At 51.3% G+C, this 11680-nt stretch overlaps 1 protein-coding gene across 1 annotated transcript; it reads right to left on the reverse strand.

The window, feature by feature from the left end:
• Nucleotides 1–4537: 4537 nt before the first annotated feature.
• On the reverse strand, nt 4538–11388 carry Tbc1d10c (TBC1 domain family member 10C). Its single transcript, XM_021152092.2, has 10 exons — nt 11322–11388; nt 10966–11137; nt 10180–10279; nt 9563–9670; nt 9370–9476; nt 9099–9213; nt 8436–8501; nt 8133–8322; nt 5540–5694; nt 4538–5260 (listed from the first exon to the last, which is right to left on the reverse strand). The coding sequence occupies exons 2-10, from the start codon at nt 11109–11111 to the stop codon at nt 4913–4915; spliced, it is 1335 nt and encodes a 444-aa protein (XP_021007751.1). The 5' UTR covers nt 11112–11137; nt 11322–11388; the 3' UTR covers nt 4538–4912.
• Nucleotides 11389–11680: the final 292 nt, after the last annotated feature.

Here is an 11680-nt window from a genome sequence, read left to right on the forward strand (position 1 = left end):
CCCTCTTCTGGAGTGTCTGAAGACAGCTACAGTGTACTTACATATAATCAATAAATAAATCTTTAAAAAAAAAAAAAAAAAAAAAAAAAAAAAAAGAAAGATGGCTCAGTCCGTAAACACAGTGGTGCCACCCAGGCTGAGGTCAATCCTGAGAACCTGAGTTCAAACTGGAAACCAAAGAGCCAACCCTTGCAGATTGTCCTCTGACCTCTACACACATGCTACACATAGAGACAGACACACGCACACAACCAACACAAAACGTGAGCCTATGTCCTTTGTGTTTGACCTCTCTTACCCAAACTTTGCCCTGTCTGTATAACCCAGTCCTTTTTAGCCACGGTCAAGTAAGTCATTTATACCTTCTTTCACCGCAGTTTTCATGACAAAGATGCTCTGGCTTTGTGGATTCTGGAGCCTCTTTTGCCAGGTGCTATTCGGCCTTGCTGGGCGGTGCCAGAACTGGTCCAGTCTTCTGACCAGTATCATCATGATGGTTCAGTAATCTATATTATCTCATGAAAATCTGTCTCAAGAGTTACGAAAGGGGTGACCAATCCAAGTTGGGCAACTTCAGTTTGTGCTCCAGGCACTGAGATGTAGGGCAGGCATGTTGGCAGAGCTGTCTCAATGTCTTTGTCAGGAAAGAGGTAATGTCACCCAAGGCTGAGCTGGGTCGAGTTAGGATAGAGTGAGATAAGGTGACTGCCCCGATGTCATTATGAGAGTGAGATGGGCAGGTAAACCAAGAGGGAATCTGGGATAAGAGTGGTAATCTGCCCTTTATCTGTAGGGGAAAACTGAGAGTCTGAAAGATCTTGAAAATCTTTCCAATTCAAGAACTTGGCAGGAGGGGCACATCGTGGCTCTGAACCTGGGAGGCTGTGGGAAACTTTTGTAGTGGAAGAGAGTACAAAATGGAAATCAAGAGCTCCCTTTCTAGCTAGATGTGGTGGCACACGCCTTTAATCCTAGCACTCAGGAGGCAGAGGCAGGTGGGTCTCTTGAGTTCAAGGCCAGCCTGATCTACAAAGCAAGTTCCAGGGCTACCCAGAGAAATTCTTGTCTTGAGAAAAAAAAAAAAGTCCTCTTTCCCATCCTAGGATAGGGATTCATGTGGCCTTCCACTCACCTGTGTGAACCCTGCTGCTATCTCAGCTCATATCTTTTGGGACGATACAGGTCGGCAGACACCATCCCAGCTTCTGTCTCCACGGTTGACTAGATGTGCTTCCTGCCTCTGAGCCCCTTCCTAGGCAACTTTTGAAGGAGCTGCTAAGCTCATAGGAAATGGTTGCTCAGTTGCTCGTAGCATAAAGACACCTCGTTGCGGAGTCACTTGCCACTGTGTCACACCATTTAACCCAACAGGAGTGCATGGGTCCATGTTGCCTGGAGCAGACTGTCTTTTCCCAGCTAGTACAAAAGTTAGAAGGATTGGCACCGCTCTATGGAGGAGGGCCCATTAGAATGTGTGAACACACTGGGCAGTGGTGGCGCACTTCTTTAATCCCAGCACTTGGGAGGCAGAGGCAGGCGGATTTCTGAGTTCGAGGCCAGCCTGGTCTACANAGTGAGNTCCAGGACAGCCAGGGCTATAAAGAGAAATCCTGTCTCGAAAAAAAAAAAAACAAAAGGGAACCCCCCCCCCAAAAAAAAACCCAAAGCTGGACGAGGAGGTACATGCCTTTGATCCCATCAGAAGCAGAGACATTTAGAAGTCTGTGAGTTTGAGGCTAGCCTAGTCTACATAGTGAGACCTGTCTCTAAACAAAAACAAACAAACAAAACCAGCCATTCACATATACGAGGCATACTTGTAATCCCAGTACTTGGAAGGTAGAGGTGGGTAGATCACTACCTGGTTTACATAGTGAACTCCAGGCCAGCCTGGGCTTTATAGACAGAAACTATCACAAACCAAAACAACTGTGCTTGCACAAGGAGGAACCTATTTCTCTTCTCTGACGTCTCAGAGTTGCCATGGAGATGGCTGGCAACAGGACCTGCTCAAGAGCTGCTGAGAGAATACTTCCCAGAGGAGGAATGGCAGTGACTCTGCCCTAGATAGGGTCCTGCTGGAAAGCACCTACTACCAGTGAACCACTGCTGCAGAGACTGTCTGAGCTCCTGGCTGAGGCAAAGGGTGTCCCATCCCCATGCTCTCCTAGAAGAGCTTATCTGTAGAGTGAAAGCAGCATGGGGGTGGCCTCCCCTACCAATTGCATGCCTGAGAGCCCCATGTTTGTTTGAGACAGGATTTCTGTGTGGCCCTAGCTTTCCTGGAACTTGTAGAGATTTATCTGCCTCTGTCTCCCGAGAGCTGACATTAAAAGTGTGCACCAGCCGGGCGTGGTGGCGCACGCCTTTAATCCCAGCACTCGGGAGGCAGAGGCAGGCGGATTTCTGAGTTCGAGGCCAGCCTGGTATACAGAGTGAGTTCCAGGACAGCCAGGTCTATACAGAGAAACCCTGTCTCTAAAAAAAAAAAAAACAAAAACAAAACAAAACAAAAAAAGTGTGCACCACCACTGCCCAGCAAGATCTCCACTTTTGCCCGTGCCAGGGCGCTGACTGGAGCCTCTGAGGTTATGTCCTGGCAATCCTAGCGGCCTCTGCCTCCCACTATGGTCTTGGGCTGCATGCTTAGCCTCCCAGGCCACTTTTCTCAAGTAAGACTGTCAGGACCTGGGCAGACACTGGGCAGGGAGTCTGAGGAACAGCGTCATGAACCCCAAGTGAAAAGATTATTAAGCTGCACTACCTCAGTGAGTGCAAACGATGAAAGGAGGGAGGCTCCAGAGGCCCCACATGTCTTTTTTCTGTCCCTTATGTAGAGGGGATGGAATCCAAGGCCTCACACAAGCCAGACAAGCACTCCTCCACTAAGCTACATCCCCAGTCCTGTTTCCTTTCTTGTTTTGAGACACAGTATCCCTAAGTGACCCAGCCTGGCCTTGAACTTAATAGGCCAGGCAAATCTTGGAACTTGTGTCTCTCCTGACTCAGTCTCCAGTGTAGCTGCAGCCTGGCTCTTCTAAGTATTTAACATAGGAGTCCTCCAGGAGAGTAGGCCAAAGTGGATGTCCAGGGTTGTTGGGGTCAGGGATTATGGGATGCCAAAAGTCGAGGTCAGGGTAAGCCTTTGGTCTCCATGGTAGTAAGGATTTGGCCAGTGAGTTCTTTCTGCTTCTAAGTCTCCATTTCCCTAGGGAAAGCACAGTCTGGTCTCCTGTAACTTTCCCTCCAAAGCAAGCTCTTGACAAACCCTTAATCCTCTTGCTCCCAGCTCCTAGAAGCTTGGATTACAGGTGTATATCCCCTGGCTTGGCTCACAGAAGGCATTTCTATAGCCCTGTGACTAGAACATTCCAGATCCAGATTTTAATAGGGGACCATGCCAAAGTCCCAACAGTGATAGGACTTTCCTACAGTGGCTCCACATCTATTATGGCTAAGTGTGTATGCTGGCACACCAGCACACCTTTGCACACCAGCTCTTTCTGCAACATTGTACCACAAGGAACTGATACCAGGGACTTGTCCTGAGCAGGGTAGTGTAATCACACCTTCAAGGATACACTGGCCTCTGATCTGTATCTTACACATATTAAAAATTGTATTAAAAAAATAAAAATAATTACATGGGGAGAAATCATATTAAAAAATAAAAAATTAAAAAGACAGGCTGGTGAGCCATGAAGAATAGCAGGTCTTAGCCCATTGTCTCAGAACATTGTAACATGTGCCCCTTCCTTCCTTCCTTAGGCATAGGAGTGGAAATTCTGGTCTCTCTCTGGCTCAGCACTGCCCCTTTCTCCTCCGGTGGAGCATCTCCCTCTTCACCTTTGCTCTGCTCAGTCCACTTCTGTTGCCTCCACCACTGCATGACTCCCATGGAAAGAAGGGCCTCCAAATACTGCTTCCCTGCTCTTGCCTTGCTCCCACCTTCCGGCGCTGGGAAGCTACCCAGGGAGTCAGAGAGCAACTAGGTCTCAACTCTGCAGAGACGAGCTAGCATCACATCTAGCCCTGCTGCCTTGGCAATGGCTCATATCCCAGGCACCCTAGGCACCCACAGGAGCAATTAGTGAGTGTGGGAGAGGGTTTCTATGGTGGCGGTCCCAAGGGCCTAGGGAAGAACAAGGGCCAGCAGGACCTTTCTCCTTTGTCCTGAGCACACTAGGCCTTTGTTCTTCTCTGGCTCTCTTTGACAGATGGGAGCAGGAACATGGTTAGGGAGGCCAACATGGTTTAAAGTCCCCCACCGAAGGGAGCCATGAGCCATCTAGGGGAGGCAATGGGAGGTTGAAGTGCCTCTCTGGGACTCAGCTGTCACTGGGGAGCCTTCCTCTGGAAGGTAGAGAAGTCTGACCTGTACCCTAGAGGCTGGCGCAACCTGGCTTACTACAGGCAGGCTCCCTTTCCCTGTAAACACCTTACGCAGTAGCCAATGGGCAGCCTTGGTGTGTCCCATGTGGGACAAGGACAGAAAGGGTGGATGCAGGCAGGAGAGAACACAACAATAAGTCCAGGGTGGAGAGTGGATGAATATTTGATCCAACTTTATCTAGTTATCTTCTCAGTCAGGCTTTATTTGAGGATTCCCTTGCAAGAAGCCCATGGGGAACCATATCTCAGCCATAGGCTTCATTCCCACAATCCTTCAGTGCTGGCTTTGATGCTGGCAATGGCAAGCACCAAACAGCTCCCCACAAGCTCCACTCAACAATCCTTCTTTCTTTATCTTTGTGCCTGATACAGTCCTTAAAGTGAGGAGACACTCCACTCCTCAAGGTGGTCCTTGCTGGAAACAGCAGAGTCACATAGCCCAGCAATAGAGTATATATTCCTGGGGCTGGCATCACTGCTCAGATGATTGAGATATGGTGGCACTAAGTGTATGGTGCACTTAGAATCGGGTGTCCAGGAAAGAGGCAGAGCCTCGTTGGGACCTGGAGGGGCCCTCAATAGGGGGTCCCCTGGCCCTTATCAGGAGTCCATGGAAAGTTTTACCCCGGGTCTGTGGCTTGCGCCGTGGTGGCTTGGGTTCCTCTGGGGGCTGCACCACAATTCGAGGTATCTCAGGTTTGGTGCTTTCGCGAACCCCTGCCAGCTGCTGGGACTCGAAGATGGCTTGGGCCCCAGGAAGGCGGGCCTGTGGCAGAGGGGCTGGTCCAGGGAGTGACTTGGAAAGCTGGGCTAGCTGGATCCTGATTTCCCGTTGCAGGTCTCGCTCAGACAGGGTTACACTGTGCACCTGTGGGGAACAGTTGATGTTAACTTTGCCTGGACTGGGGTGTCAGGAAGAAGGAAGCCTTGAGGTCCCCATGGGGCAGGCAGTACACAACCCCAGGAAGTGGCTGAGGGCTGAGACACAGCTTTGCGGAGACCTAAAGGAAGACAGTTGAGGCCTGGGGTTCTCACATTTTCTGCAGCTCAGAGCACAGGAACTACATCTTACTCTTACCCAGGCTTAGTCTTCCGAGCTATGCAGCATGGGGCAAGGCCATTGAGGATTGCTAAGAGAGATACCCACCTGGGACATGAAGATCTCTTCCTGCAGCTGGGTAGGGGGAATGGCTCGTAGGGCCCCCAATGTCTCCAGGAGCCCTGGGCATGCTGTGCGCTGTTCTACAGTGCCCAGTGCCAGGCGCATCAGTGTCAGCCCCACGCGGAACAGTACCTTAGCCCCTGCAGGGAAGGGAGTAGCTCACAGGAAACCAGCCTGAGCCCTCCCCCCTCAGTTATTCAGCTGAATCAGCCCTCAGCCACGCTCCTTCTACCTCTCTGCAGCTCGCTTCACCCAACAGAGGCATGGAAAAATGGCCAATGACTGTAACCTGCTTATTTTTTGAGACAGGGTCTCATGTAAACAGACCTCCATCTGCCTACATAGCTGAGAATGACCTTGACCTGCCAGAGCCTCCTTTCTCTTCCACTAGAGAGCTGGATAGCAGGCATGTGGCATCACAAGTGGCTTGGTGTTTTGTTATGTTTTTGTTTTGTTTTGAGATAGTTTTACTTTGTAGCTTAGGCTGCCTTGGAATTCTCGTGTAGTGCAAATTGGCCTTGAACTTGCAGCAATTCTCCAGCCTCTGCCTCCTGAGTTCTGGGATTACAGGTGGGGCCATCACGCCTGGCTATTTAGGGTGTGTGTGTGTGTGTGTGTGTGTGTGTGTGTACTATGTGCCTGCCAAATCACGTGCGAAGGTCACAAAATCTCTTGTAGGATTCAATTCTTTTCTTCTACCATGTGAGATCTGGAGATCAAACTCAAGTCATCAGGCTTGGGGGCAAGCACCCTTGCCCACTGAGCCACCTCACCAGCTCATACACCTGGCTTTTAGTTTTCTTGAGATAGTGGCTCACCCTGCAGGCCATGATGGCCTGGAACTATGTGACCCAGCCTTACCTTGAACTCACAGCAATCCTCCTGTCTCAGCCTCTGCACTGGAATTTTAAGTATGAATTATGATGCTTAGAAGGAATACTACAATTTGAGAGCACAGGATACTGAAGGAGCCAAGCCTGTCTCAGGATGGCAGACACTTCTAAGAAGGGTAGCTAACCAGGAGCCAGGGGCTGCTAACAATCTTATGCCAAGCCTTCTCTGACCTCAGCATCTTGTTTCTTTGAGGAGTACATGGGTCGGTGCCTATTAAGTACTTTCCATCTTGAATCCACCACCTTCTGATTCTAGAAAGGTTCTAATGCAGAACTTTTCTTCCTACAGCAAAAACATGGCACTCATGTACACACAGGCAAACACACACAAACACACAGAGACACCGAGACACATGCACACACTAACCCTTGCCAATCCTAGGACTTCACAATCCCTTTCTGGCATCCTCTAAACTGATAAGAGCAGCTAGCATGCCAGGGAGACCTAGTGACAACTGTAACTTATAAAGGAACAATTGCCACCGACAATGTCATCATTAAAGAGAGCCTGTGCAGTGCTTGTTCCCAGGTACAGAGGACAGGGATCAGATGGACCGCCATGATCAGCCCTCCCTCTGGGGTCTGAGGCTAGAGGGGGAGGTGACACGCATGCTTTGGATACTTGGCACATGATTTTCTTGCTTATTTTTTAAGTTCTGGAGACAGATCTCATGTAGCCCAGGTTGGCCTCAAATTCACTGTGTGGCCAAGGAGGATCATAAACCTCTGCTCTCTTGCTACTGTCTTCCAAGTGCTGTGATTGCAGGCATGGGCCCCCATGACCAATGTGATGTAGTGCTGGAGATTGGACCCAGGACTTATTGGTGTTTATTGCAAGCATTCTACCAACTGAGCTAGCACATTACCAGCCCTAACTTGAACCTGACTGTAGGAACGATCTCTAGACATGTGGGCAGCATGAAGCTGAGCCCTGAAGATCCAGAGTCCAACTTGGCTCTGCTCTGATACTCCTTCCACTCTCAGCACGCCCCCATCCCTTTTCCTACCCTTTACCTTTCCATGTCCTTCCTCCCAAGAGTCACTGAGCTGGCTGTGGCCTGGTCTTCCTGGCCTCTACCCTCCACCTGCTTGCCTTCTAGTTTACCTCCTCCATAGAGCAGCCAGAACTTCTTTACAAACAGCAACCACCTCCTGCTGCTCTCCTGACACTGTCACATCCCTTGATTTATTTTCTTCATGGCACTCATGACATTCTATAAATATCTTCTTAATTTAGGTACTGTCACCTCCTAGCCCCACCTCCACCAATGAAAGTTTCACAAGCTAGCTGTCAGAGGCAGCTTCGTGGGGCAGACTCCTTAGGAAGAGTCAAGAGCACAAGGCCCTGAGGAGGAGAACCTCCTATGGCTAGGGACCACGCCTAACTAAACCTTGCATGCCCCGAGCCTCACATTCCACGATATGTGCTTTGACCAACCCAGTTCCTGCACACAGACCCCAAACCCATCAGGGACTTTCCTAGCCTTGCTCTCAGCCTCCCACAGTGGTGTTTGTGACAACGTGGAGGCCCTCATTCATCATTCTGAGACTGTGCCCAGGAGATGGTCTGCTTTCTCCACAGACACACTCAGGTCCACGTGACAGAAGGTCCCAAAAGGGCTGATAGTGGGAACAACAAGCTCTGCAGATTCACAAATGTGAGCCAGCCCCTCAGCCCCACTTACCCTCACTGAGGAAGGCATCCCAGACGCGCAGTACTGTGGGGAAGGGCAGCGACCGAGTGAAGAGGCACAGGAACCACTCGGGCAGGTAGAGCAGGGGGCCGACGCCTACCTGCTGCAGGTGCTTGTGCACACGTGGGAGCAGCCGCCGCAGAAGGACCATGAACACTTCAGCATCCAGCTGTACGGCCTTCTACAGCCAGGCTCCTTATCAGTCTGACTAGCCATGCTGCAGACCTCCACTCCCAGACCCCAAGCTGCAGATACCCCACCGTCCATCTTCCACCTCCCGACCCAGCCTCTCACCATGTGGGGCCCATAGTAGCCAGGGAGGTAGACCTCGCAGATCTGCACCAAGCACCAGAAGGCCTCCTGAGGGCAGGGCACAGGCCAGTGAGTACTCATTCAGGAACTGTCCACAGAGTGGGAGGAGGGATGGGGACAGGCACAGGGGCCTGCATTCATGCCACTTCCACCCTGCCCTATCCTGGAGGTGAGAAGTTGGAAATCACAGGGCCTGGGGTTCTTTATTTGAGGGCCATAAGGCAAAAGTTGGGAGGTTTTCAGAGTTTATATCCCAGAATCCTAGGGTCATTTAGGTACCCCCCACGCCCTCCCGGGGCCAAGGCCATAGCGCTCCAGATCCCCAGTGCCACAAGTGAGAGATAGGGAACGCCAAGGTGAGGGGTGCTCCTAGCAAGTCTGGCCTTGGCACAGAATTCAGGGTCAACGTACAAGATGTTAAAGGGAAAGCGTTCCAGACTCCTGATCACTGCGATGAAATCAGGATCAAGAATAACAAATTTAATGGCTACTGAGACTGGTGGGCATGAGGCTTTGGCCATAAGAACAGTGCCTGAAGTAAAGGGACACAGATTTCTGAGGTCCAGTACCTGGGGTTGGGGTTGGGGGTGTGTGTCTCAGATCACTAGGGATTGAGGGTCTCAGAGCAGGGTCAAGGTCACTCACCTCTGGGGGCAGATGCATGAGCAGCACAGCAGCTACAGGTCCCTGAGCCTGGCAGTATCCCTGCTCTGGCCGGTACAGGGTGTAGGCCTTGAGAACCTGCAGCAGCCCCTGCTGCCTGTGCCAAAAGAGCTCATTAAGGCTAGCCTCCCAGGCATCCCTGCCTGCCCTCCCTCCGTGGCCTCTGCCCAGGCCAGAGACTCCCTCGTCCAAGGATGTAAAAGTAGAACTAAAGAATCTAGCATGAGGAGCATGGGTATCCCTGGCCTCGTACCCGTGTCCCTGGGGTGACACAAACATCTCATGTAGAGGAAACTGACGGTGCAAGTCTCTGCCAATGGTCTCCATCCACTGCGGGTCCCCAGGGGCTGCTGCCAGCTCCTGTTGGTGGGAGGAAGGGAGATATGGAGGGTCAGATGGCAGGGAGCTCTGAGAAGGGGTAGTAAAGATCCTGCCAACTTTCTTACCTGATAGGTGCCAGGGTTGTTCTTCTGACACATCTGGGCCCCACACAGTAGGGGCCAACACCGGGCGCGTAGGGCTGAGGGGATGCCCTTGCGGCACTGTATCTTTACCTGTGGGTGAGGTCAAGATGCATTGGGGTTACTTCTCCTGCTCTCCTGCAGGTCATAGGTACTCATGCACAGCTTGCTTGCTTCTTTCTTTTGTTCTTTTCCTTCCTTCCTTCCTTCCTTCCTTCCTTCCTTCCTTCCTTCCTTCCTTTTTTTGGTTTTTGGATACAGGGTTTCTTTGTGTAGCCCTAGCTGTCATGGAATTTACTCTGTAGACCAGGCTGGCCTCCAACTCATAGAGATCTGCCTGCCTTTGCCTTTTTTTTCCCTTTAAGACAGGGTTTCTCTGTGTAGCCCTGGCTATCCTGGAACTCACTCTGTAGACCAGGCTGGCCTTGAACTCAGAAATCCGCCTGCCTCTGCCTCCCAAGTGCTGGGATCAAAGGCGTGCGTGCACCACCATTGCCCAGGTCTAAGCACAGCTTTTCTTTGGTCAAGAGGCCACTTGGGAAGCAGAAGCAGGGGGACTGAGAACTTTGGGAACCAGTGTATGTACACCTCTTTTTCCTTACCTTCTTGTATCGTCGGGACATGGTCTTCTCCCAGTGTAACGTCATTTCCACCCATTTCATCTCTCGCTGGCGGATGAGGTCTGCAGAGGGTTGACAAAGCCTGGAGGCACCACACAACAGACACAGTATCAAAATTAAAGGAAGGGATTTGGGTTTCAATAGGGATAGAAACTGGACGGGCGTGGTGGCACATGCCTTTAATCCCAGCACTTGGGAGGCAGAGACAGGCAGATTTCTGAGTTTGAGGCCAGCTTGGTTTACAGAGTGAGTTCCAGGACAGCCAGGGCTATACAGAGAAACACTGTCTTGAAAAAAAAAAAAAAAAAGGGATAAAGGGATGGAAGCTGGAAAGACTAATGGGATGAGGAGGTGTATATTTAGGGTAGGTCTGTTTGGCTGTCCCCTAAAACAGAGACAGAGCTAACTCATAGGGGAAGCTAGGTGGATAGTGCCCTGGCCTGGAAGCCTGAAGAAGCCCTGAGTCTGAACCTGCTTCTGTTTCTAATCTGCTGTGCGATGTGTCAAGTTTCTGTCTGTGATTAACTGTGTAAGGGAAACCTGGAGAAGAGGATAGAAGACATCCAAATTTCCATCGGGGGTTCTTGGACCAGAGATTAAAAGGGAAAAGATGTTCAGCTTTAGGGGAAGGTGCAGATCCTCAGAGGATAAAGAGATAAAGCACACCCCCACCCCACCCCCACCCCACCCCGTCCCACAGTGACACCAGCTGAGTTCTGGGCTAGTGTCCTCAGTCTCTGGACCCTACTCACTCCCCTACTCACTCACCTCAGTTCACCTGAGTTGCCCCCAATGAAGCCATAACGGTCAGCCTGGCGATATGGACTGGACCCACTCAGCTCTGAGTCAGACCCGAGGGAGCTAGAATCATCTTGTAGTTCTGATAACAAGTCCTCTCCCAGGGCCTGGGCCATTCTGCCCTAGACCCCAGTGTCACTGGCTGCAAGACATACAGAGAGCCAGTGTGAACAGCCAAGACTTAGGCTGGGGATTCCAGCCACCAGTCCTCAGTCACAGGGGACTAAGCCCCCTCTTTTGCTGGGGAGTCGGGTAGACCCTGAGACCAAGTCTCTGTGCAGAGCCCCAGCCCCAAGCCTGGCCCCTACCCCAGCAGCCCCGCTCACCTCCTTGCAGCACCTCACCTCCTCCTCTCACTTCCTCCTCAGTCTCAGCTTCAGCAGCCTGCTGGGGGCCCCTCCCTGGTGGGGGGACTCTCCCCTTCCTCTGTGAGGTTCTTCCTGCTTGCCCTAGTGCCCGAGCCTCGAACTCCTCCCATCCACAGGATGCTGGGTGTATTGATTCCCTGGCTGGCCCAAATTGAAGATGACAGGCCACCTTCAGTTTTGAGGTTACTTGCAAGTAAAACCAATTTATGGTTCCAATAATAATTATCCTTTAAGCCGGGCGTGGTGGCGCACGCCTTTAATCCCAGCACTCGGGAGGCAGAGGCAGGCGGATTTCTGAGTTTGAGGCCAGCCTGGTC

The sequence above is a fragment of the Mus caroli genome, chromosome 19, assembly GCF_900094665.2.
Source record: "Mus caroli chromosome 19, CAROLI_EIJ_v1.1, whole genome shotgun sequence".
NCBI classification, from domain to species: Eukaryota; Metazoa; Chordata; class Mammalia; order Rodentia; family Muridae; genus Mus; species Mus caroli.